The 27,058-nt window shown below is 39.8% G+C and overlaps 2 protein-coding genes across 8 annotated transcripts; both read right to left on the bottom strand.

The window, feature by feature from the left end:
* Positions 1–1,439: 1,439 nt before the first annotated feature.
* CASP10 (caspase 10) lies at positions 1,440–12,320 on the bottom strand. Of its 2 annotated transcripts, none has more exons than XM_064718041.1 (8): positions 12,179–12,320; positions 7,628–7,962; positions 7,385–7,484; positions 6,712–6,847; positions 5,754–5,842; positions 4,228–4,333; positions 2,985–3,489; positions 1,440–2,495 (listed from the first exon to the last, which is right to left on the bottom strand). In XM_064718041.1, exons 1-8 carry the CDS (start codon positions 12,317–12,319, stop codon positions 2,324–2,326), a joined length of 1,584 nt encoding a protein of 527 aa, XP_064574111.1. In that variant the 5' UTR covers position 12,320; the 3' UTR covers positions 1,440–2,323. The 2 variants fall into 2 exon arrangements, with proteins under 2 accessions (XP_064574111.1, XP_064574112.1); XM_064718042.1 differs by lacking the exon at positions 12,179–12,320 and adding an exon at positions 9,178–9,381.
* On the bottom strand, positions 10,124–26,616 carry CFLAR (CASP8 and FADD like apoptosis regulator). 6 transcript variants are annotated; one of them, XM_064718045.1, is made up of 12 exons: positions 26,235–26,616; positions 24,778–24,897; positions 22,806–23,234; positions 21,797–21,902; positions 20,734–20,869; positions 20,474–20,571; positions 19,545–19,596; positions 18,765–18,820; positions 17,706–17,784; positions 14,911–15,406; positions 13,846–13,993; positions 10,124–12,438 (listed from the first exon to the last, which is right to left on the bottom strand). In XM_064718045.1, exons 3-11 carry the CDS (start codon positions 23,099–23,101, stop codon positions 13,849–13,851), a joined length of 1,464 nt encoding a protein of 487 aa, XP_064574115.1. In that variant the 5' UTR covers positions 23,102–23,234; positions 24,778–24,897; positions 26,235–26,616; the 3' UTR covers positions 10,124–12,438; positions 13,846–13,848. The 6 variants fall into 6 exon arrangements, with proteins under 6 accessions (XP_064574115.1, XP_064574114.1, XP_064574113.1 ...); XM_064718044.1 differs by having other exon boundaries at positions 12,324–13,993; positions 24,778–24,900; XM_064718043.1 differs by having other exon boundaries at positions 12,324–13,993.
* Between the last annotated feature and the right edge of the window lie 442 nt (positions 26,617–27,058).

Genomic DNA, 27,058 nt, shown 5'->3' with positions numbered 1-27,058 from the left:
CAGGGCGGGACACACAGCTCCTGCACAAAAACGACACGAGGGACAGGAGACCCACTTTAGGATCATGATCTTGCCAAGACAGCAACTTCCCCAGAAGACTTTTTACACTAGTTCCACTTAAATCTGTCTATGCAGGGGCTGCACAAGACACAGCCCTTCCGTAATTCTGTAGGTGGAGAATGGGTGCTACCAGTAAGCCTCAACAGCAACCGACCACATTTCTTTGTGTTTGTGACCAGTATCTTTGTGGCACAGCTCTGTGTCACTGGATACAGGAAAGGTGCACAGTGTGTACAGCAAGGACTGATGAATAGCTGAGTAGTACAAAACCAACCCACTCTCCCCAAGAGTTTCAAACTTCCATCTCACAACACCCTGCAGGAGATCACACAGAAATGCCAAAGATGGCAGCTGCAGCTCCAGTTCCAGCATGCCTTTGGTACTGACAAGTACCACTGCATGCACCAGGTATTACACTGTGCAGCCACATGAACACAGCCCTCAACACACACAGGTGAAATACACTGAATAGTCCACATCAGGATAGCGTAAACTCTGCTTAAACAAACTTCTTATGAGCAAGGGAGACTTTACCAATCTCACACTCCACAAGGGTGGATCCCTGCCCCCATGGAACTCAAGGCTCAGTAAGCTCAGACTCTTCTGACTGCCTTTACCTATCTATGATTTCACTGGAGATTACCCAGTGGAGATTACCCAGTGATTACCGAGGCAGAAGTCTCTACAGAAAAAGAAAAAGAGCATGATAGCATTCCCTGTCTACCAAACTAAAAATGAAAACAAGATCCCACAAAACTAAGTCAGTGGTTACTCCAGACTGATAAAAATTTGTTTCCTAAACATACAAAATGAGTGCATCAATTCTGAACAGTAACTGCAAGTCAGAAACATCACAATTCCATCCCAGTGTTATATATTCCACTAAAGGATGAAACATTTTTCTTATCTGTGGCATAAATGTGACTTCAAGTGTGGCAGTCATGCCAACTCAGAAGACTTAAAATGCAAAGGGTATTAAAATGCAATACCACTTCATTATCATAAAGGGGCCATCATGTTTTGGAAAACTGGCTGCATTTCAATATGCTCTGCATGATGCAAAATTCCCCTCCTAAAAATAGTGCTAGCTATAAATTGCACTCAATAGCACTAGACAGTACTCTTTCCTATCTTCACCTTAAGGTATTGCTAATCTTATATAACAATGAGTTATATGTATATAACAATGAGCATTTTGATGAAGTTTCACTTCAGCTTAAACCCTAAAGCAGTTAAAACCTCACTGATTCATGAAGCCCAACAAAGAGCAGGAATCAGTCAGAAACAAGGACAAACCCTTACCCCAATACAAAATGTTTATCTCACTAAGCTCTTAAAAAGTATGAATTTAATGTAATAACAAACAGGAAAGACACAGGCATATGTAGTAAGTGTTCATAACAAAACGACATGGCATTATTTCAGTTAACTCTCAAAATCCTGTCAGCAGCTCAGTCCATAGGAGCCTTCACAAATCGGTTGCATTTTAGATCCTAAACCAACAAATGATAATTTAAAACTGCAATGCTTAACAAAGTTAATCTGACTGCTGTATTTCAGAGCATGCAAATCTTCTACCATAAATTTTCTCAGAAGTGATGGGGAAATAACATTTCACAAGGTTTCACAGAGGGAATAATAAGCAGCATTTTGGCTTTACTCCGTTTTGGAAAACTTCATTGTACTTGAAGCTTATGCTACACATTTGAGGGCACTGTGGAACAAATTGCTGATTTCAGTTGGAAACTGGTTCTTTATTAAGTTAAATGTAATTTTCATTAGAGATTGAAGAAATCCTTTTCCACTTACTACTTAAGGTTTTGTCTCTTCATTCCCACTTTTTTCTCTCTATAAACATAGCTAGTGGATTTAGAAACAGGATTTAAAATTGTTAACCTGCAAAACAAAACCTGAGGAATCTAAACCAGACCATTAACAATCCTGGTTTAAATATGAAAGCTTACATGCAATCCCTATGCTGTGAGGAACAACCTATTGTATCTGCAGCCTGTGCAGGTAAAAAAATGTTTAGCATGAGTTTCTCAGTGGTTTTTCCAACACTGATAACTCTGAATATAGAGACGATGTAAATAGCTGGCACATTGATTGTTTTAATTGTGTCTCCTCCAGTTTCACAGTTTGTTTGACAAAAAATTTATAAGGCCTTGCATCGAAGCTAACAGATTCTCTAAGTTTTGGCCAAGTATCTAAAAATAGGTAGTGTGATGAACTTCATTTAAATGAGATGATAAAATTTTGTTTATTAAAAGCACTGATATTGCTCTGAAGGAGGAGGGGCCATAGGTATTGGGAATATAAATTTTCTTCTTAAGGTATATGCTGGTTGGGGCATTTGCTTCTTTGTCCCTGAAGGGCTATCACGTCTGGCCACATCTTCATTAACTTCTGTAAGAATTGACAAAATATCTTCACCCCTACAGCCAGAAGGAGAGCAAAAAAAAAAAAGAAATTAGTTATTAGTGAGCAGATGGCAATCCACTTAGCATCTCCCTGATCAGCCAGAAGATAGAGTATGAACATTTAAAACACAAAAAAGAAAATACATACTTTTCTCCAAATTTCTCTTTTGTCCTTATTTGAGTCATACTAAAAACAAAATACCTTTTCTTGCTGTCTTGCTTAATTCGATCAATAAAGAAAAACAGTGGAATAAAATATTTTAACCTGTCATTCAATAAACTGTGCTATCTTAAATATTATAGATGTGAGGTTTTGAGTGTTTTTGCACAATAAACTTCACATTCTACAGTACATATATGGTACTAGCAGAGTTAATGTAAATTAATCAGTGTGAAATCATCACTTCAACTAATTCCATCTACCTTAGAACATGAGTGGGTGTTCCTAGATAAACTACCTTTGGAGAAGAAAAATTTAATCAGAGCACTAAGCCAAGTATTTACCTTGGTACCAACAATTGCAGCTTGCTGCAGAGGGCCTGAATGTACCAACTGCCCTCTTCCATGTGCCGGAAAGAGACATATCCATCAACTGTGGCCATGCCTAGGAGGAAATCAGCCTCTTCAGGAATGCTTTCAGAAAGAAAAACTCTCTCTTGCATGGAAGACGCGTCAGGAGTTGGTCCATCAGTAACAACATAGACAGGACACTGTATCTTGTCACCCTGGCATGCTTGGATAAAGAAGAGTTTGGGTTTTGCAGCCAGCTGGGGACATTGTTTGGCAGTGAAGTGGGATGTAAGCACACGGATTGACACAAGTTTTTCATCTGTCCCATAGATTGCTCCTGACTTTCCATGAGATAGAATACAACATATAAAACAGTTCCTGTCTTTGTGATCTGGCACACGCTGCCAAGTTTCCATGAGATTGATAATCTCCCCAGACGTCAGATCTGTGTAAGTCCTCACATCCATACCAAGCCATGTGAATACTCTCTCCAGTTGCTCTGTAAATAAATAAAAGACAAAAGGAAAATTTGAGGCAAGAGAAAAACATTTTATGAAGTCACCATGCAAGCTAATCTGGGAGGGGGAAAGACCTTACACCCTGACACTTCTGCAGATTCTTCCTCATACTAGTGCCAACTAAAGGTTAACTGGACTAAAAAAGGATGGCATCAGCTCAAACACAGAGTTCCTGGATTTTTCTAGACAAGCTTCAGAAAATAGTGCATACATTGTCATTGTAAGTGAGCATGCAAATGACACTTGAAAACAGAAAGAATCTGCCCTTCCCCAGTTTCAGAAAAGATCTTGCAAAACCTTTCTCACATCATTATTTTCCAGTTGCAGTTTTGACTATTCATAAGAGATAAATAGAGGAAACAGAACCAAGTAAGAAGTACGCACAGAGTTGCTTCATTACACATTTTTGCATTATATTAGATAGAATGATGGTTTAATTTAGTTTAGTTTTAGTTCTTTACTATAGCTGTAGATAAAGGATAAGTAAAAAGTGATTCTTAAAATTATTCAAGAATAATCCAACAGAAAAACCCTGTGGTTACTTGTCCTTTATCCTCTCCTCCCCCATGATAAACAAATGACATAATTTAACACATATCAAGCATTTTACTCTTTTTGAATATTAACTAACCATAGACAATAAAATATAGGGCAGTACTACACAATCAACTCACCTGGAGAAACAGAGATCCTCCAAAAATCTCACTTCAGTAACTTACCAGCATCTTTGCAAGAACCCTTCCTCTGAGAACTATTGAAGTTAACATTATTAATAATGAGACAAAATCCTCTGTGTGGCCCATCCATTTTGTAGCTTTTCATAGTCTGTAGAAAGGAGAAGAAAAAAGCTTACAGTTTCAATGGATTTATTCAACTTACTCATATTTCCTTAACATGTCTCAAAATTGTCAGCCAGGATTTAGAGGCACCTAAGACTGTGGGCTATTTTACCATCTGGAACTCAATCGTGCCTCCCTCTGTGCAAAAACATCAGTGAAACTCCAAGCACACTGTCACCATCCTATCAAACTGCAGAAGGATTTAGCATCTGGGTTCTCATCTGTATGCAAAAGGCAGGATTCAGCAGCCAAACTGTGCCATCTGAGTTGGTGATGGGGACAGAAGACCCCAGCATTCCAATGTCAAAACAGTGTTTTAGCTTCATGGCAGAGGGGTCACACTGAAGCTATAGGAAGTTAGACATCTGAGTTGGCTTTTTTTGAGAACAGTAATAAATACCTGGAGTAGGTGATTCATACTGATGCAAGCAGAACAGAAATCTCAGAAGTGCAAAAACCTATCACACTACAAGTTTTTTGGTTAAGATTTAAAATTACCTCCCACTTTTGGAAAAAAAAAAAAAATTTAAAGCTGAAAAGAACCAAAACTTCAAGTACCATGTATTTAAGTCCAACCTTGGCATAAAAAAACTCCATCCACTGGAGTCCCTTCCTCCTCACTAGAGAGCAATACACACCTCCTTTTGTGCATTTTATTAGGACAAAATGAAGGCAGCACTCCAGGTTCCTTCAACAGCTTTGCAGCAGTATGAACATCAGGTTATGAAAAGATGTTACAGCACAAAACTTCAAGAAATTAAATAGCTATAAACAAATGGAGCAACTTGCTCCTTCAATATCTATGGTCATAACAAAGAAAAGGCCAGAGAGAGAATTCAGTGGTTTCACTGCTATGGTTTAGGAGTGCACATAAGGCCTCTAAGAAGGGATTTCACAAAAGAGATCTTTTCTCATGTACCAAGACCTCTGCAATAGCTTACTAAAAACTCTTGCCTCCTTTTAATCCTTCTAACAAGGGCTTTGCATTCTACCCCTTATGACTTCAAATTTCAAGATGCCCTGAGACCTTTTCTAAACTAGATGCAAAAAGTGAGAACTGTGAAGCTCCATTTGTCCCTTTCACATCCCACTGCCATCTCCAAAATGCACAACTTAGACAAATGGAAAATGTTTTGCCTTTTTCAGGAAGATAAGCACATGCACTGACGTGTGAATAACTTCAGAAGTATTATGTCCATTTTGCCTACAACGCACCTGTCAATATTGCTAAATTTCTAGCCTCCAAGGTTACAAATATCCTTTGAAACATCCAAAATTATTAGTCAAGGAACTTTATGAGACATACAGATATCTCACAAGTCCTTGCATGATGAATGTCATACAAGACAGGATGAAAACCTCACACCTCCAGGTATTCAAAAACTATTTAAGAGATTGTCTCAAACCTTGGATTCATTTTCTACATTGCTGAATTCTCCACGCAGCTCCAGGTTTACTTCAGGGAAGCCTTGTGTAAAATTAGCAGCCTTGTTATCTAGAAAAAAACCCCAGCATAGATATTTATGAAGATAAGTCAAATATTTGTGGATGCAGCAAAAAGGAGTTTAGTTACAATACATCACTTTTTGCATCTGAAATACTGTTTCACTGAAAAGAATAATTCTTCCACACAAGATAGCATGATCATGTTCAGTAGATCTATTCTGAACATTTTTTGGTTATTTTTATTGTATTTATTTTTGTGACACAGGAAAGCCTTCTATTTGTATCAATATTGCAAAAAGATACCCATGGTACAAAGATAGATTCTCCCCAAGACATTCAAATTAATTTTTCATCTTGCTATCAGCTTAGAAATTACCTGTATTTAAGAAGAATCTGCATTCTTACTACTGAAATTTATATTTTTTGTTTATTTTCTCCTGAATCAGTAATCTCTTTTTAAAATTTAAAATCAAAAATCATCTGTATGCTCATAGCCCATGTATCAGACACACATGCACACAGAGTTTGTCTTGCCAGCCTCTTAGCAGGCAATTGCCTTTATGTAGTGCACATTCACAGATTAGAAAGTGCCTTTTACAGGACAGTTGTCATCATCTCAATACTATTACTGGGCAAATGGAGAAATGAGACATAACTATAAGCAGATTTTCAGTTTCCCAGCCTGTTCTGTATGTGCTGGGCTGCTCTGTGTGGCCTCAGATATTCCAGCACATCCCTGTACTGAATTTCAGGAATTCAGCCAGGAAGTAATGCAGGCAAGAAATTGTTACACCAGATTTATGCCTCTCTAGCTCCCATTTCAGCAATATACACATATGACCTTAAGCTCAGTAGCCCAGACCCATCTAGCGCTTTCTGCATTTTAGCAAACCTACTCCTAGACTATGAATTTCTCACCTTTTCCCTTTTTGTAGAGGTCTATTGTCTCCAGGAGATCAGGTGAAACGGTCATAAAGACTTCCTCCAGTATCTTTACATTGTCTTTAGTTAAAAGGCTCTGCTTTTCCAGTAAAGTCAGCAAATCCAAAGCAGACTGACAGCCAAAAAAAGAGAGTAAAGTATCATTATTGTTCCTTAGAAATCAAAACTTGCCTCTCAGCCCTGTCTCAGACAATCACATTATTATCTGCTTTGCTCCCAATAAGGACCAGTCAGTTTTACTTCACCATAAAAGCAGAAATGTTGCTTCATGGAAAGCCACTGGTTGTGTTTTTATTTGGTATGGTCTTGTTTAAACAGATTCACCCAAACCATATTAATGACTCGTGGCTTCATTGCTGTGAAACAGTACCAGTGACATGAATCTCCCTTGCATATGGCTCAAGCAGGGCAAAGATTTTATTTGTCACCTTTTTATACTCTGTGAACTGTCAGTGACTGACCTTGGCATGAGGGACCAAATTCTACTCTCGCCTGTCAACATCTTCCTTCTTGCTATCCCCGTGAATACAACCAGCCTAGTTGCATATTATGCTCTATTCTGCCAAACATTTCTCCCACTTTTTCTTCTATTTCCCACCTTCTTTCTCCCCTTCCCACCATGTATACATTTGGCTCACTCCTGACATACAAGAATCATGTATCGCTTTGGAAGATGGTCTCTCAGGAGAAATGTGATTTCCTTCAACGTCACACTGGTGATGTTCTCTGACAATTCATACAGCATCTGCCTGTAACAGAGATGCAGTGAGATAAAAGTGGAACAGAAGATGGTATAAAAACCAAAGGCAATCCAATAATTCAAAAATTGAAAGGAAAACAGTATGGCATAGATAGCAGTAATGGAGGAAAGAGAATTGCACTGCCAGCTTACCTGTATGGAGATATTCTTCCCTTCTCACTCAGACGTTCTTGTACTTTCTCCTTGGTGTAACCAAGTTTCTCAAGCAAGGAGTGACATTTAATTCTGTATAAGAGTTCAGCTACTATGAAAGTGTCTTCTACATTCAGATATTCTTGAGCCATAAGGAGCTTGAAGATGTCTACTGCTGACTTCACACCTTCTAGTGTACTGAGGTGGAGCAAGTCAGTACAGAGAAATTTTAAAGCTGCTACATCTTCAGTCACCAGATTTTCACTAATAAGGAAAAGCTGCTGACGGAACTTCAAGCTGATATCATTCTCCATGTTGCTGGAACCAACTTCTCTCTGAAAGCAGAAAGCAAACACTAGTAACACTTGAATCCTCAATACAGAAATTCTACTAAAATTTTACCCAATGGTTGTTTGGAAGCCTTGAATTACCTTTTAATTTAAATAAATTTGAAATTTACTTCCTTATCTAAACACAGACCACAAAAGACCAGATTTGGCAGAAGCTCCAAACAACCCAGTCTATAATTGGAGTTAGCCCTGCTCTGAGCTAAAAGCTGTGTTAGATGACCTCAAGGTCTGAATTTTCTTTTCTTTTGAACATCTTCCACATTCAGATCTTTGCTTCTTTCTGTTGTAATGGGGAAGAGTGCCTGCAGTAACTTATTACAGCTATTAATGGAGACAGCACAGTGGTTCATGCATATTCCCTGATCTGCAGTCCAAGAGCTTCTCGTTCTCTGGCTGTAGCAGGGAGGTGTTCCTCTGTACCTTGGCTGACACCCAAGCTGAAGCTGTGGAATAGCCATCCACTCCCAGCTGTAATTTGCTTCCACGTTGTATGTGACATTTGGCATAGAAAAACCCTTATAAGCCTCCCTTACAAGAAACAAGCAGTCAAAATGTAATTGCACTCAATGCTCAGTCTAAATAGGCTCTGCACGAGCAACTCACTCTTTCTCAGGTTTAATAGAGACTAATCAACCTTCCACTACACCAACTTCTTCCATGTAGCCCAGGCAGTTCTATTCTGCCCCTGGAAGGTTAAATAGGTAAGAAGGTGCTTCAGTGCCTTCTGGCTGATAGGTCTTCAATCTTTTGCTTACAGCAGTTGCAAGCAAAGGTTTCTACATGAGGGAGCACAGTCAGTGCAGGATCTGCTCGCTGCCCAGGCTTGGTCAGCACGGGGCATCGACGCAGAAAAGTAACCAATCCGCATCTCTGATGTATGCTTTCAGATATCGCCTCAGAGAAAGAAAATCGTATGAAATAAGCAGGATAAGGATTGTAAAATTACCTTTTCTTTAAAGTTTTTTAACTGTGTTAGATGACCTGGAGCACTGCCCCAAGGGTTTAGTGCAAAGCCGGGGCGCCCGCAAAGGCCGAAGGCTCAGCCCGCAGGCGCACGTGGTCCCGGAGGGATAGCCCGGAGGCCGCGCGCAGCCGGGAGCCAGCGCACACAAAACCGGCGGGAGTTACGCTCCCGGGAGATGGCTCGGGAGATGGAGCCTTCCTTCCTTCCCTCTCCATTTCAGCCCCACATTGTGGTACCTCTTACACGAATTCCAGTCCCGATCCCTGTCCCGGCAGCAGCCCGGGACGGCGGCTCGCGGCCCCTTTCGCGGTTCTTTTTGCGGCTCGCCGCGGGCGGGGGAAGCGCGCCCAGCTCCCGCCCGCGGCAGGAGGCAGCGTCGGCAGCAGGGCGGAATGCGAGATCAGGTGGATGCGGGGGAAGGAGCGGGGGCATGTCCGAGGAGCGGCGCACGGCTCGCAGCGCCCGCCGCGCCTTTCACAGGAGCGGTGGCACCGCCCCGCCGGGCCAGCCCCGACCGGAGCCCGCCCGCCCGCGTTCCGGGCCCGTGAGCTCGGGCAACGCTGCCAGCGACCGGGAAAAAGCTTCAGGCAGCGCCTCGGGTACCAAGTGTAAGACGTGACCCGTAATTCGCCTCGCTTTTGCTGCCAAGCCATTTTAAAGCAGGCTACATCGCAAAAAGGCCTCAAACATTTGAGGCACATTTTTTTAATTTTTGCTTCCCCGCTGGAAGGAAGCTCGAAGAGCAGCGCTTGTGGGAGGGGGCTGCAGTACCGTCTGTACGTAGATCTGTGCGTCCGCTGCAGTAAAGGGAGGAGGAGGAAGGTGAGCAGACTGCTCAGTGCAGGCCCCTCGGGGCCTTCAGCATCCCCGGGGTCCCATGTATCCCCCCACAACCTCGGGTCAATGGAGACAGGATGGGAAGCGTCTGCTTGCTCATGCCAGAAGTTGTTGTCTAACACACCAAGAGCAGTTGAGTTACCTGCTCGAACTATAAGGCTTGCTGTCCTTTATTAAGTCAGCTCGTTTTTATAGAGCTGTAAACTTCACAGCCTAATTTAACAAGTTACAGAGGTCTGCAAGATAAACAGATCAAGAATTTCAGAGTTATTCTGTGGTCTAGAGGGACCACAGAATAGGTCTCAGGTCATCTTTGAGCGGGAGACAGGGACAATCATTCTGACTGCATACAGAAATTTTATTCAGAATATGAGCATGAAACCCAGCATTTGTATCCAATTATAGTGTCTTATTATTGTTTCTAATACAGAAGCTGAAAAATAGACATTATTTAAACCAGCCACAGAAAAGCTGACAAATAATTCAGTACAGGATATTTAATTTAAATTGAATATAGATCATCCACACAGACAGCAGCCTCTTCTCAGCAATACTGTTCTGCATGTCAGAAACTTGAAATTCTGGAAAGCAGAAAAGAATTCTCAGAAACTCCCATAAAAAGCTTCTCTGACTCAGGTATCTGTAATAGGAGCTGCTGTTACTTCTTATGAAGAGTTGAAAGGGGAGATCAGCCACACAACATACTCCATCTACAAGTGCTAGCACAGTAATATCCTCTTGAATGTAACTTCTGTTTTGGATAATGAATTGGTAACCACTGTAATTACCCAAATATGTAACAGTGCAAAGTAAACTCAACTCATGGCTTAGCTACATCAGTGTAGGTGGCTGAGAAAAACTATGCAACTCAAGTCTGGTACAAAACACCACTGACTCTTGCCTCATGAGTACACCTTCTGAGCCACTTAAGGCATCACCTTCCATATATAGAGCACATACAGAACTACAATAAATTTTTTCCCAGTTATCAGAAACTAAAACTGTAGTTAAGTGCCAGAGCAGTGACTCTGGCAGCCTTATTCCAACCTCTCACAATGCAGGAGCAGCGTAGCTTGTTTTACCTCCTTCAATAACAGGTTCTGAAAACTTTCGACATTTCGGCAGTCTAAGACCGTGAAATTTCACCAGCAGATCACTCTCTATGTTCCTGTGCTAACACCCTAAATTATGATGCATACAAAATTCTCTTCCCCCTTTTCTTTTGGCTAAGGATCATTTAACCTGAGATAATTTCACTGTCTGCAGTACAGGGACAACTTGATGTAGTCCACACCCTGCATCCACTTAAGTGCGCACTACAGCAAGAAGAAACAGTCCCCATCATGTGTATGGAGGGACACAGAAATCTGGTAAGGGTTTTTGGAGGGGAGGCCCTCTGAGGAGGGGTTGAGGTCACTCGGTTTGTTCAGGCTGGAGAAGAGGAGACTGAGGGCAGACCTCATTGCAGTATTCGACATCTTCACAAGGGGAAGCAGAGGGGCAGAGGTATCAAGTCTCCGCATGTCTCTGGTGACCACTGCCAGGACTGGAGAAATCAAACTGTGTCAGGGGATGGTTAGGGTAGATTTTAGGAAGAGGTTCTTCATCCAGGGAGTGCTTGGGCACTGGAACAGGCTCTCCAGGGAACTTGGTCACCGCACCAACCCTGGCAGAGCTCAAGAAGCTTTTGGACAACACTCTCAGGCACATGGTGGGATTCTTGGGGTGTCCTGTGCAGGGCCAGGAGTTGGACTAGATGATCTTGACGGGTCCCTTCTAACTCAGCAGATTCTATGAGTCTGTGATTCTATAAACAGGATTCTATGAATCCATGATTCTGTAACAGGAGAAGTGACGGACAACTGTCGTCCTGCATAAATAGTCACCATGCAACAGGTACAGGGAACCAGCCTGCTTGAATGCCACACCTGAAAGGGGTGTCAAGGCAATAAATAATGCTTAGATGTATGGTTAGAGATTGTGCGTGGCTACGGTTTATGAATGTACTGAGGATCAGTGTAAAAAATCTGTATCTGACACCCATGAACGCTGCACAATACGTGTCTGTCCCCACAACTCTAGAGGGCTACAACCACTTCCAACCAAGCAGCCATTCACAAAGAGAGTCCCTTGCTTTTCCACTGAAAGGGTTGATTACACGAGCCTCTAGTTTTCAAAACAGCAGTTCTGCATCATTTCTTAATGAAAGGGACACGGATTTTACTTACTGTGTCTTGCAGTAAGGCAAAGAACATATATCCTTCTTAACTCCCAAATCAAACTTGTCACAAAACTGTAAAAGCAGAATATATTCTACCGCTAATATTTTAAGTAAATAGTTGCATTTAGCATCACTCAAAACCCCCAAGCAACCAATCCACAAAACATCAACCAACTCACCACATCGTTTGAGTCTGTAAAGACAGCCACTATTATTCTCACTTCCTTTTTCCTGTTTTCTTCTCCTTCCAATATTAATACTGTATTTCTCCTCCGAATCGCCTTTCCCCTACTTGTTCTTCTCTTGATGCTCCCTACCATTCCCCTTCTTGTTCCTGTTTAAAATTTCCACATTTCTTTTCCTCATCTGTCTCCTTGGTTCCATTCTCCCTGCTTTTGGTTGTCTATAGGGTAGCAGAGGTGCTTGTCAAATGCAAAAGCTAGTAAAGGAAATAGGAAAGTGAAGTTAATCTGTGAAGATCACATTTTTTAACATTACTTAGATACATGTAACTTGAAATGACACCTTATTTCTACAACCACAGGAAATGTTTGTTTCACCATTTAGTTACCAGCCACCACAGGAAGAAACTTCTAATATTCCATATCTGTCATTTTGTATCCTTCTCTTTTTCCATTAAAAATTTAAACAGAAACCAAGCAGAGCATACCAGGACCTTGAATTATTTTCTCACATAGGACACTATATTAGGAGTAAAAATTAAATATTTAGCAGTGGCCTACTTTATTGTCACTAAGTTCAGAGACAATAACTTCAATACAACCCATCTAGGTTATACAAGCAGGCTAACTGAACTTTAAGGCAGTTAACTTTTAGTTGGGCAACTGCTACATTGGAGAAAAATTTTTGTATTTAGGACAATTTTCTCTTTTCTTTTTTCACAAGAACAAGAGCTTGGGAAAAATATGAATTAATAGAGGCATATTCTTTTTCATAAGCAAAAGCAGTAAGGGTGAGGTGTTTAACATAATACAGTCTTAAAGGCCAATGGCTGCTACATGCTACATTTAAATTGAAACATTTTGAAGTATCTTTCTACAACGATGCCTGGTACAATGAGTGTGAATCACGTTTCGCCTTCCACAAGACATCTGCCAAAATCCTGCATGTTTTTAACAGTATGGCAGATGACTGCAGTGTCCTGTCACATGTACACTCATTTTTGCATTAGCAGAAAACATCCTTGGCCCAAAGCATGGCAGACTGTCTCATTTATTAACACAGAACCCCTGTGAGCAGTGGACAGTTCTAACAATGGAATCTTTAATGCAGCAACCAGATGGAATCCAGATTACTGAAAAGACCATCTTTCTCTCCCTTCTGTTTTGCCAGTCTATAGAGGCATGCAAGCCAGAACTTGTTAGCAAAGATCTGGCATTACTGGGTAGGAATGCTTTCCTGAGCCTTTTGCCACTACTAGGTGAAGGGGAAAATAATCAATACATTTCAGTATATTTGTTCAAATATTAACTGCTAGGAGGTATGTTAAAAACCACCAATGAAGCAATAAAAACACTTCTGTTTTTTCTTGGAAAACCCAACAGTTATACAGTTTAGATCTCTTTACAGTCTGTTTACCCGTGGCATTCTGTAACAAGATATGCTACACTGCTATACAATAGTTACCATTCTCATCCAAGATTTCAGAGACTATGATATTAAAATACAAAATCTAGTGTCTTAGCACACTAAAATGCTTGTAAATTCCTTTGTTTGGAAGCAACAGGCACTTTGGATATACATGAAATAACAATGCATAAATAGAAGTATGCATTAAACTTTGCATCATAGCAAATGCTTCTTGATAGAAACTTCAGATATGTACTTTTTAACAGCAATCAAGTGGGAAAAAAAGTCTCTTTCTCAGTGTGTGCTGGAGCAGCAGTGAGTACTGTTGGCTTGGGTCAGTGGTCATATTCCCATCATAAACTTTTTTGTTAAGTTCCATATGGATAGCCAATATACAGAGTTTCCTGCAGCAAAAGAATCAAAAGCATCCCATTAGAGAATGAAGCAAGACACCATTTAAGAATTCACAGGAGAGAAAATAAGTTCAGACTCAGCATGGAGAAAGTTTGCAATTTCAGTCTCTACTGCAGAGGCAAGACCTCTAACACACAAGGCTGCACATGCATTTTGAGACAAATCATTGCTGTGATATTGATTACGCTGACATGATGATCTGTGATTTCAGGACAAGGCTTTAGGGCTTGTAAAAAGGTACTAAATGCTAGCACTGCAACTACCTTGAATAACAGTTAGTTCCCTGGTAGATCAGCTGTATAAATAAAGCCTGTGTTGGTAAGTTATATATCCAAATGTATCTGCCTTTTACACAGATTCCTTTTGATCTCTTTAAACAGACAAAAGTTTTCTGATAGTTTAAGTTCAAGATTACATATTGGAAATCACTTTGCTCTGTGAATAAAGGGTTAATTAAATTCAGAGAAAGTAGAAAATCCTTCCCTCTCTATTGCCTTTGTCCTGATATCCTTAAGTAGCACTGACTGTTTATATTTGCAAGCACAGCTTGTCTTAATGGTACATGGCAATCCTCAGTTTAACAGAAGCCTGTTTATCTTGCAGAAGGAAGATTTCCAATCCTGTCTAATGCACTGACATACATTGTCCAGGACAGGTTCTTCCCTTCTCACTCTGCAAACCCCAATGCCATAACGCACTTTAACTTTACACTGTAACATCAGAAACTTCACTCCTGGTTTAGGCTACCTTTCTATGCAATTGTGTGAGGATACTTGTCTTTTAGACTGTGACACTGCAAGAAAACACATTTCAGGACCAGATGGTTTGAAATTTAAGGTTTCTCATTCTCCATGACAATAAGCTATAATAGAAAAAGGGTTATTTCTTTCCTCTTCCTTTAATTTACCTTTTATAAGGATTACGGAGTAGCTCAGCCAGACAGCGTAGATATTTTGAGGGTGCAGTTGGGGATTGTTCTAGTGTAGACACATCCACCTTGCAATGACTCCAAAAGATGTCTGCTGTATGGGGAATAGTGACTTTAGCTCTGATATTATCAGCATTGCCATCAACTTCCAACAGACAGGTACATTCTTGCTCATTTTCTGGCACAACATAGCTCTGAATAAAAAAAAGCTTTGGTTTTCCTAGGAGTCCAGGACATGAGTCTGCTGTAAAGTATTTCTTTATTTGTTCCAAAGGGAATCCAGAAAAGGTGTGGTCTGTACAGAAGATGCTCTGAGAGTTTCCACGGCTGACCAATATGCAAACAAAGCTGTCACAAGTTTTGTGCTTCTGCCACCTTGCAACTTCAAGCAATGTTTGATTCATGGAGCTCATATTTAAATATCTGTGACAATGAACTTCATAGCCTAAGCCTCTGAAGGTCTCTTCCAACACATCTGAAAGAAGCAAGAAGTAATTAAACCAAGGCACACCAAGGCTCAATCTCATCTATATTGAATTACAGTACTTAGTGTTTTTCTATTGAAACTAAGTAGTTTATTTTAGCACAATAATTAAAAAATCAGGAGTACTTGGTGTTGATCACAGTACATTGCATACTTAGAGTGCTACATGCATGTTGTCTTTCCTGTGAGTTACATGTTTCGTGACAGCAGAGACACTGTATCTGTTCACATTCCACAGACACTTAAATATTTTCCTTTAGAGCTAGTATTCCAGATTCCTAAGACTTAAAATATAAGGCAAGAAAAACCACACTTGAAATTATGAAGAGTGATCTGGACAGCATAGGAAGTCTGCTCCACCTTTGAATTGGTCTCAATTACTCTGAATGTCTATTATAGATACACAGAACTGCATAAGAAACACAGTGGTTCTCTTTCATCAGTCAAAAATGAACCTGCTGCAGTCATTTTTGCTTCCTAAAAATTTAAGTGATGAGCTCCAGGTGAAGAGTGGACACTGGAGTCTTAACTGGGACAGAATGGCATTCTCAGGCAAAAAAAAAAAAAAAGCTGAATAATGAACTCTTTCAATCAAATTAGAAATTAAAACTATAGGTAGCCAAACCACAAGACTTAACTCTTACTGTATTTGTGTTAACCTGTGCCGCAGGAAAATGTGCTAAGATCTGAATAACTACTTTGGATGTTTCTTAACATGGGACTGAAACCAGATACATAGTGGTTAAAACCACAGGTATTAAGTGTTCAGATAACCACGAGCTGCTACTGTGACTTACAGCATTGGATCTTTAGTATAAAGCACATACACATTGCCCATGCACAGCTTCTGGTAGGAAAAGAATTACATGCTGCAGCCTGAGATCAGAAACTACCTATTTCTTCAACACTAGCCATCTGCCAACAAACTCCATTGATTTTTCAGCATCTCCATTCTACATAAAACACTAGCCTTTTCTCCCCTCATTGTTTATACAATGTAAGGATTAAAACTGATTTCCAAATGGAAAAGTCAAAAGCAGCTATTTACAAAACAGCAAGGTGCATTTCTGTTTGAATTTTATCAGCATTTGATAAAGTCATGCTGTTTACACTGGGCATTATAAAGTGTTGTAATTCTTGATCCTACAGTATCTATTACTGGCTCCTCTTCCTGAGATTAAATCTTGGGACAGCTACAGATTCTAATGCATGCCACAGATACCATTTCTAATGTTTTCCCTGCCCTCTTCTTTTTCTTCAGTGTACTCAGACATCAGAATAGTGTGGCACAACTATTTCTGCCTTTCTAGCAAACTCCTTTAAGCAATGCCAAATGCCCTATCTCCTCTGAATCCCACTAGCACCATAATGTACTTCAGTGCAAGTCTTGCCTTCTATCCTGTTAAATGCTGGCAATGTGACTTTATATATCTGAGATACAGACTTTCTGTGTGTGAGCTCCACAAGCACTGCCCTTCAACTACATCAGCAATTCTAAGTTAGTTCATCTGCTGGACCATTACATTTGAGAAAACCGAAAGACATGCCTGGAAAGCCTCTCCTTCCCTACATCTCCCAGCCTATTACAGAACTGGCTGCAAATACTCTCTTCATTTTTATTTTTAGCCTCATGTGTTACAGTGCTTAGAGAGTGAGGGGTGTTTTTGACTGTGCAAAGATCTAATTCCAGGATTCTACAAAGGCAATTGGGAAACGCCCACATTTCAACCATGGCAGTGACTACACTGCCAGCAGAGGTGACACTTTCAGTTTCACTGTGGTGACACTTTCAGCTAAACTGTGCAAGACAGGACAGAAGCCCAGGTGCATCATTAACAAAGGACCTCATGGCTATTGAGAATCTCTGGTGTCCAATATGACTGCACTTCAAATCCACAACAGTTTTGGTTTTGTTAGCTGGTGGGAAACACTACCACTTCTGCCAATAACCTGCTGTATGACTGTATGGCTGCTGTAAGCCTAATTTTTCTGTTGGTTGCTGAATATCTTTTTTGCCCATCCCAAAATTCAGTCTATCCTCTTCCAAGCTCCTTCATTCAGAGATTCTGCACCAAAAAAAACAAACATTTTCTCCAATAATTAGGACAGTTGGCTTTAACCTGCTGCTGTCCCTTCCAACACTTTGAACCCTTACTAGAATTGGTAGATTAAATTACTGGGACAACACTACCCTAATCTGGCTGGTAAATGTACATTATATTTTTTAAACTAAATTCTTCTAATGATCTGAGAATAACAAGTTAAGAGACTTAAAATTCCAGAGACTTACCAGTGTCATTGCCAATACAATCTATTATCAGGCATATTCCTAAAGGTTGACTTTGCATTCTGTAGGAATCATCAGACATCTGAGAAATGTGAAAGGACAATTAAAAAGTTAATACATCACTTTCTCAACTTTTAGACCATATTATTTTTTCAGATCTTATGTTTTAGATATATTAAATAACATTCTGTTGTTTTCCACCAATTAGCTAGCAGAAATCTGTCTACTGGGTTGTAATGTGTCTTATCTATGTAACAAAAACACAGGGGAAAGAGACTAATGATTCTTTTCCCTCTATTTCTGTACAAGCTTAGTTTTTGTATACTTGTGTACTTGTACTATATACTTATATAATCTCACTACCATAAAGATTCTTAAACAGAGACTAAAACTGTACAAGCTTCATACTGCCAACACAATAAATGTGGAGAACTTTTGTATTCCACAGGTGTGCAAGCAAGCACCGTTCATCAGAAAATTTATTTCCTTATTTATTTGAACAACCTCCTTATTCCTAAGTCATCCATAATGACTCTATCACAATTCCTCTCCCCTCTGAAGAGAACTGATTGAAGCAAATCAATTTGCTACAGGTTGGTTCATGGCCTATAGGAGAACTAGTGCAAACAGCAGTTGGCCATCCTTATCATAAATCCCCAAAGCATGTCTGTCTTCTGCCTCGAAAGCAAGGGGTGAGGAAGGAATCAAGAACAAAATCTACTGCATGCAAAGAAGCTCTGTGATTTCTAATGCATGTGCCAAGAGGTCTGAACTTCAACAGGTTTTGATTTGTTAGTGTCTCCACTAACAAATGTCTGATTTCTGTGTGCACATCATAGATACATGTATTTTGCACACTGCTGCTTCCAGAGTAGCAGCAAATATTTTATATTTCAAATATATTCTCCAAAAACAATTCACAGAACCTGTTTATGGCTGAGGATGTACCCATTGTTCTGTCTGAACACAACTCAGTATCAAAATGAAACACAAAAAAAACCTAAGGAAAATATTCACAGATATTGTATTTATTTACATGCATACATATACATAAGAATATACCTTATGTGGCACTGATCCTGACTCCTCAATGGACAAGTGAAGCGGTTCTGCTGCAGCTAAAACATACAGAAGCAATCTCAGTATGCAAATGCCAGTGATCTCTTTTAATCACCAGATCAATTATAAAGAAGAATGTACCTACTTCAGCAAAGTTCTCACCCATTGGGACTGCTTAGTTTTTATGTATGCCACTGAAGTTTAAAAATCCCTAAATTATTCACCTCTAAAACGTTAGCTGGATTTCATTCTGCATTGCTTGGGACTAGAAGAAACAATGAATCTCTTCTACACTGAAAGAATTCACCCAACTAATTTTAAAAATCACCATATTTGAGAGGTATTTGGGGTTTCCAGAGAAAAGAAATTATACAGGGAAAGAACCTGGTATTCAATGCACAACTTGTGGCTGGCCTGGTGGGCAGTTCACTGCTGAACTGACACAAAACCTTCCTTCTCCAGAGTTAATGGGCAGAACTGCACTACACAGGCTCCAGAGCTGGCTAGCCAATTTTATCCATGGTTTTACTAATAAAATATTTATTCTGTTAAGAAGTTTTGACAGTGGAAGCTTACAATTTTTAAGAATGCTTTAAGATGTGGCAGTGCAAGCAAAGCAAATACAAGACCAAACAGTAAGGCCAGGCTCAGTTCTGAGAGATATCAAATATGGTCTGCTCCTGATGTTATTAACAGGATTAGCCATGAACACAATTATCAAATAGCAGTCCTTTTGATGTAATGAAATTCATCATTTGGCTCTTTTAGATAAAATGCTCTTACCCAGAGTAAGACTTGATCCATTTTGTAATTTTTTCATGCTCTCATTCTGAATCTGAAATTAAGAAAAAGGCATAATTTTCCTATTCTCCTTCAAGACTTAATAAACGTGTTCCAAAGTAAAACACAGCAGTACTTCTTCCTCGGTAAAATGATATTTTGGATTAATTACTATCAGCTAAATAGAATTACAACATAACAGATGAAAAAACCTATCCAGAGCACAGACAAATAAAATAAACACCCAACTGTTCCTCCTCCTCCTCAAAAAAAAAAAAAAAAAAGCACCAGCTTGCCATCAACAGCAAGGAAAAGCCTCTGAAGATGTGAACTTTGTTTCCTATACAGCAGCAGGGAACTGCATGTTTACTGAACACATGACAATGAATATCATCACATTTAGCAAGGTTAAAGACTTCAAGAAAGGTCATACTAATACAATATCAGAGCTAACTCAAATATAAAGAATACTGCATGCAATAGGATTTGATGACTTTTCAGATACTGAGATATCTTCTTAAACTGAGTTTAAAACAAACCACAAAAAAAACCCTGAAAAACTCTTCTTAAGAAACCTATCATTTTCAGCTTTACTTTCCTGGAAAGGTACAAAGAAGAAGAATATGTTTTGCAAAGAACAGTCAAAGCAAAACTTCACCCTCCAAAGTGTAATACAAAAAAACTTTTAAGATACAGATTTTATATGTTCAACTAATAGGAATAAATTCATAGAAGTCCTTTAAATGGCATCTTTCTCAGGCAGATTTTAATCAGATCCTAAACTCAGTAAATAACAGGAACAACAGAAGGAAATAAAGCAATATTTTAGTCACAAGCCATCTTTAATTCCTCAGGCTCTGAAAGATGGATCTCCTTTTAAAGTCTGGCAATATTTAGAAGCAAAGGATTTGTTTCACTTCTTGCATACTTACCCCTGAATGATAAGGAGGCTCAATCAGATTGAAATTAGGGACAGAGGCTGGATGAGCATTCACATAAACTGGCTGACAATGAACGGAGGACACTGAAGCTGCAAATTTAACAGAAACACAAATACACCATGATATTTCAACTGCTTTGAAAACCTAAATCTATGAAGAATGCAAATGCCCTTATTTGTAAGTCATAGTTTTATCTTCAGCACATCTGATTGTTGCTATCAAGAGTAACCAGTGCAAAAAGAGCATCCTACCTTTGCGTTTGTACGTCTGAATCTTCCTAATCAAGTCTATCCTGTGAATACTTCGAAAACAGTTTTCTATCAGATCCAGTTGATTAGGAGCCACCAAATTTAGCTTCTCTAGGTCAATTATAAGAGCTAGAAAACTCTAGAATAGCAACATAAACCCAAACACATCAGTATTTTTTTCTCCACCAGATGTAACAAAGCAACACAGAAAATACCATGGAGAGGTCATAAAGGCTGTATAAACAATTAGAGATGTTACACCTTCTAAGAAAATTATCTGAGAGACATATGAATCCTTGATATTATTACAGGAGTAATAGAAACTACAAAGTGATATTCTTAAAAATCAATCTTAAATTTTTGAGGAAACAGTTTTGCATTTTGTTTTTGCTACAAAGCCAGCCAATGTGAATGCCACTCACATGCCACAAAGCAAGAGGCAAGAAAAGCTTTGGGAAATTTTCAGGGCCTCTCTCCTTCTCTGACTGAAGACAGAAACGGAAAAAACCCTCAAAGGAGGAAGACAGAAATCTTCAGTCTTCTCTGCACAGTGGTCAAGGTTTCTGAGTCCTCTCTACTGAATTTCTGCTTTCTCAGAGGACTTAACAAAAATATTCAGAATGCAAAGCTATAAAGACGTAATTACAATATATGTGCTCTTTTGCAAGTGAAGCAGAGCACAAACAAAAAGTGACTTTGTAATTCAAGATAGAATTCAAATGGTTATTGGTTCGAGATCATTCTTACATAAACTTTCAGGTCAGAAATACTGAAGAAGGACTTCTGTAAAATGCCTGCCCATGAAGTACATTCAACCACCGTACACTATAACAAGCATTGTTCCCTCCTACTTTTTTACTAGTTTTCCATGCTTCTTTTTCCTTGAATTAAAAATCAACAAAATGAAACACAAGCCACAACTCCTTGTCTGCTTCATGATGTTTGTGTACTCCTGCCTCAATACTCCTTGCAGTACTGACTCCTTTCCTTTGCTGTCTAGCTACATATTTTTTTACTTGAAGTCTCTTTGCTGCAGAGGAGAATGCCAGAATTAAGGAAAACATACCTTATCTTTTGCCATTTTCATACGAGGTGCATAATCTCTGAGTAGAAAACCAAGAGAACCCACTTCATCTTTCTCCAGATTTTCATTTATCTCTACCATTAGTACCCTGAAATAAAGTTGAGACATTCTAAATCATTAGCTTGCAGCAAGATTCCTCCCTTTCCCTACTACTCAACTTCTCCCAATGTTCCAGTCTCCATCTAGGATTTCTAACTAAGAAACAGGTAAAAAATGTACCCTGTTTCAAGATCCAATTATAAAATACTCTTGCTAATCATCACCTGTGTTTTTCAGACTGACAGTGTAATAGCTACTGTTAGGAAAACAGAAGTTTCTTTAATGTTTGACAGAGATTAAGTGAGAGAATGAGACAACAGAACACATCCTTAACTTTTTTACCTCTTAGTTACATGATTTTTATTTTAGTGAGAATTTAATACAGGAAAATCTTCCTTATGAGCATATGGATTTCTTTCTGAAGTCTCTCAAAGAAAATAACTGGAATTTCTTAATTTAAGCTTCTCAAAACTAATAGAGTAAAACAAGTAAGAGAGAGGTCCCTTGAGAAAAGTTTTACCACATGGCTATGTCCCCAAAGCAAACCAGAAAAGAAAATATGTGTAACCAATGATATTCTTTTAAAATGTCATTTTTAGCTGCTAATCTAGAACTCTACAAACATCACTGTTTATATTCACAAACACACAAACTCCTTAAATACAGATGCTTCTAATGCCATGACCAGTGAGAAACTACTGAAGTTTAATTCAGGGACTAAACTTGATATTTTCTTTGAACTACAACTCTAGATATAATGTCCTTTTCTGCTTTTCTTCTACCTTCAATAAATATTCTCTGAATCTGAGAAGTATTAAACAAATTTTAAAAAATTTTAAAAACAACTCACCCATACTGCTCCCACCCCTCCAAACAAAGGAAAAAAACCAAAACCAAACCACATATTTTGAACAAGACAGTGTAGCTTTGAAATCTGAAATAGATATATTACCTGTAATCAGGGATAAGTCTGAAACTCCTGGCAAGGTGAGCTTCCACTGTTGCCTTCTCAGTGTTCAGGATCCTCCTCAGCAAGTCAAACCTCTTAACTCTGTACAACAGCTCAGATAAGCCAACAGGAGTCAGTTTCTCTCTCTCATTCAAAGCCAGCAGGATCTCTTTCAGATCAGCATTGGCCAAGTCAGGAGCAAGGTCTCGGCACAGGAAAACCATCATCTCTTCTTCTTCTTTACCCAGTTCTTCTTGAATCTGATGAATAAGGAAAGCTGGCACTTGGCACCTGGTCATCACTTTGCTGCTGTTCCTTTAAAATTGCCAGCCTACTGGTTTTTAAACTGGAAACCAGCATGACACAAAGCCTGTGTCTACCACAGTACCTCTCTTCTGTTCATTCTTATCTAGGTGCATTTCTAGGACAGTTCTGTGGGAGAGAATTAAAAGGCAATAGATCAGTGATCTGCTGCACAAGTCCACAGTTAACTCTCCTGTCTGAAGCATTTAACTTAACACTCCAACATACACTACTCAGACCTCCTTTATTCAAGGGAATCTCCCAGTTGTTCATTAGAAAACTAAAAGTATTTGGAAGGTCATACTAATCAGAAAGACATGTAAATTCTTTTTAGAGTAAATGACGTTACCACGAGTCTGTATATTCCATAGGAAGTGAAACAAGTCATCAGCTTGCTGATGAGTGGTAGATCAAGTATTTCCAAAATCTCTGCCCTTTTCCCAGCAACAATATAACATGTAATTTTAAAACCACTAATTATCTGTAAATTCAAGAGTGTGTGTATTTTCTTATTATTAACATAATTTAAATTTATTCTAATCTGGAGTTAAAAGGATTTTCCACACATACCCTCCATGCTCAAAAAGATTGAAAACCCACTCAAAGAAAATACTCCAACTTTAAATATGCAAATTGGTTCATTCTGAAGGTATAGATAAGCCATAGATCATCTTTTCTTCACTAAACATTCATGTACCATCATGCTGAAAACTGGAACAAAAATTCAAACTTAGAAAACCCCCCAGCCTCGTGATTAACAAAATCAGGAGGGTGCTGTGCTCAATTTCCACTGCCACCAACTATGGAAATTCTATCTAACCTCCTCTGACCTCCATTACATATACAGAGAAGTGGCAGATGAGCAAACCTAAAGACAAATCTTAGTCCTTCCACAGAGTTTGATCACTATACTGCAGAGTTTTATTCACACCATAGTGGAAAGAAAATGCCAATGCAACTTCAAAGCCTAACATACCAAAAGATTCTAGCACCTGAATTAGATTTTTTTTTACAGCATTTTCATCCTTTTGCTACACAATCTAGAAGTTACAATCAAAAATGTCACATATTGTGTCCATAATTAAGCAGGTGAGATAAATTAATCTAAAACAGAGGAACCCCGCATGTACCGTAATATGTTTTGGAAAGTTTTCTACCAGAAGAAAAGCATATTTATTGCTAACTTATTTTTAGTCTAGCATCAAACACTTGTGAGAACTCTATAGAATGACACTGTTTTCATGAAATAATGCAGTCAAGAAGGGCGAGGCACAAAGCACCTTCATATGAAAGCATCTCCCAGGTACATTTAGCTGGGACTTTCAAAAGACCTTGAAGTAATAGTTTAACTCTAAAGTGAAACTGGAATTTAACATCTCTTGGTCATTTTTGGAAATACCAGAAAAACTTTTTAACTACCCCAGTTGATTTTTATCTAATCTTTTAAAACCAGCTAAAAAAAAACAGAGGAAGGGTGTGTTTTATTGGGGAATTTCCCACCGAGTTGGAATTTCAAACATGCAGAATTACTATTTATATATTAACTTTAAAATAATTTGCCTTTGCAACACACATATGAATCCTCTTCTCTCGTGAATTTCCTTTATATATGGTACATTACATGCTCATTATAAAAAAATGTTGATTCTACTCAGTCTTGAAATTATCTTACCTGTATGTAAAACTGTTCACAAGAACACGGGAAAACTGGCATTTGGCCATTGCCAAACCACTGATCCAGAACACATTGGTTTCCATCCAGAATTTTTCAGTGACTACATTAACTCATTCTCTGCTGGACAAATGTCAAGATCACAAATTACTATGGGGGCTACTTCCTAATTTTATGGGGTGGGAAAACCAAAGAAAATGACAAGGGTCAGTCATTCTCCTGTATGACTGCAGTGAACAGGAATTGTGCTCTAAATAAAGGAAAACCAGCTGTGCAGATAACATTCATTGGGTACTGTGCGGGGAATGAGTAAAAGCAACAGGAAGTGAACTTTTAGTACAAACTAAAACAGTTTGTAACTTTGCCAATCCACTCCGCCATAAGAGATAAAGGGCATAATGCTCCAGTCTTCCATCTGATGACCCCTTTTTCAAATATAACAGATACAGTCATTATAGATGCAAAAGTTAAAGAAAAAAGCAACCACACCATACACCCAGCAGCCTAACTTTTGATTATCTGGGCTCTGCAACAAGATGACTTACTGAATATAAATTCTATACAAAGAGGAAAGAAAAATCAGCCTATCTTTTATAAGACAAAATAAAAAAGGTCTTAGTCATCAGAGATAAAGTTGCCTCAATAATTTTTGTGTTCATGTGCATGTCTAATTAGGCTTTTTTTTTTTTAACACCTTAGCAAAGGAGCAGGAAATAACACACTAAAATTTCACACGAAGATGCACAAGGCTCCAGTTAACTCCTTGCTAGCATTTTTCATCTTGAACCTTTCACAGTCATCTTTGCAGCAACAAAACCAGGATATGACTCCAGTGGGTGTCGTTCTGATTTAGGAAATGCTCTTTCTTCCCAAGACGAGCTCGGCCGGAAGAGCCGTGCTGGAAGGGGAGAACAGAGATGACCTGGCCGGGGGGGTCGGGCTGCGCTCCGTGATTCCTCCGCTCTGCCTTGGCTGCGCTGCTGGAACGGCTGCACTTGGAGGAGGCTCATCTGGCATTTTTCAAAGTCGCAGAGCATGCTCCACACCTTTTAAATTCCCCTATTGCCTCACTGTCCTATGGCCTTCAACAGAACTTGCGCAACGTACTCAGGAAAAAACAGGGAATCGCTGCGGGGATCACCACATTCCTTACCACGCTAATTTGTTTTAAGGTCCCAGTCCTCCTAATTAAAACAAAACAAAAAAAACCCAAACCCCAAAAACGCAAAACCAATCAAAAATCCCCAACTACTAAACGTGATTTATGCAGATTTCCAGTAATTTTTCTAAGCGCGTCATTTAAAATCACATTCGGTTTCGGTTCTCACCACGAGCCCAGACCGGGCCCCGCTCGCAGCGGTCGCTCCGGCGCTGGGCCGCCTGTGCTCAGAGCGTACGGCGGGAAGGGAAGTGCGAGGGAAGGAGGGGAGAAAGCAGCGGGGGAAGGTAGAACGCACCCAGACGAGTCGGGGAAGTCTCTACAGCAGCCAGGTCCGCCATTTGGAGCAGGGAGGAGTTGAGGCCGTACCGGCCCCCTGGCCAGCGCCGGGCCAGGGGGGGGATGGGGAGAGGCAGGATGTTGGTTTTAGTTTTGTTTCCTGCTGTACCCCAGAGTCAAACAAACAAAACCGAGCGACGGCGGATGGAGGCGGGACGGGGCCTGCGGCGCCTCCCGGTACCTCCCCCTGGCACGGACACGGCGGCCGGGGCAGCGCTGCGGGGGGAGGCCGTGGCGGCGGCGCGGTGCCGGGCTCGGCGGGTGCACAGGTTCGGAGCGGTGTTTGTGTCCTGTGTGTTTGTCTGTGGGGACACGCAGACCGGCTCTGTGGTGGCCCTGCGAGCTATGAAGTCGTAGCAGGGTTTTCGGTGAGCGGTTACAGGCCTGCGGTCAGTGCGGGCACGTGTTTTGACAGGAGTTTAGCCGTAACCCCTCGTATGGCTCGTGACTCACTCTGAATTTGTTCGTTCACAGTGAGGCTAACGTACAGCTGTGTGAAAGTTGTATGCTTCCTGTTGTATAATCTTAAGTAAATATTGCGTAACGCCTTGTTCCTGAAAACTGGATGTTGCTATTCCCTTGGCATAAACTAGCAACTTTCATTAAGCCGTTTACTGCGGGATGCTAGCATTGCAGCTGGAGCTGCTCTCCAAAAGGCCTAAAATCTAAAATTTTCTGAACCAGACAAAAGCCACTTTCCTATATGGTGAAATCAGACACATATAACTCCCAGCTCAGTGGATTTCAAAGCCTTTATGAAACAGTGAGTCATTTTTCTGTGCT

This window comes from Zonotrichia leucophrys, chromosome 7, assembly GCF_028769735.1.
Source record: "Zonotrichia leucophrys gambelii isolate GWCS_2022_RI chromosome 7, RI_Zleu_2.0, whole genome shotgun sequence".
Lineage (NCBI taxonomy): Eukaryota > Metazoa > Chordata > Aves > Passeriformes > Passerellidae > Zonotrichia > Zonotrichia leucophrys.
This window is presented reverse-complemented; position numbering and strand designations above follow the sequence as displayed.

What these genes read in the sequence shown, in the direction of transcription:
- CASP10 (XM_064718041.1), bottom strand. Translation starts at nt 12,319, where the DNA reads ATGGTAGGGAGCATCAAGAGAAGAACAAGTAGGGGAAAGGCGATTCGG. An exon ending in CAAAGCGATACATGATTCTT is followed by an intron (nt 6,848 to 7,384) that starts GTATGTCAGGAG and finishes TTTGGCTGTCAG; the next exon opens with TCTGCTTTGGATTTGCTGAC. An exon ending in ATGTAGAAAATGAATCCAAG is followed by an intron (nt 4,334 to 5,753) that starts GTTTGAGACAAT and finishes TCCTTTCTACAG; the next exon opens with ACTATGAAAAGCTACAAAAT.
- CFLAR (XM_064718045.1), bottom strand. Translation starts at nt 23,101, where the DNA reads ATGACCAGGTGCCAAGTGCCAGCTTTCCTTATTCATCAGATTCAAGAA. An exon ending in AGCCTCCTTATCATTCAGGG is followed by an intron (nt 19,597 to 20,473) that starts GTAAGTATGCAA and finishes TCTTAATTTCAG; the next exon opens with ATTCAGAATGAGAGCATGAA. An exon ending in TTGTATTGGCAATGACACTG is followed by an intron (nt 15,407 to 17,705) that starts GTAAGTCTCTGG and finishes TGCTTCTTTCAG; the next exon opens with ATGTGTTGGAAGAGACCTTC.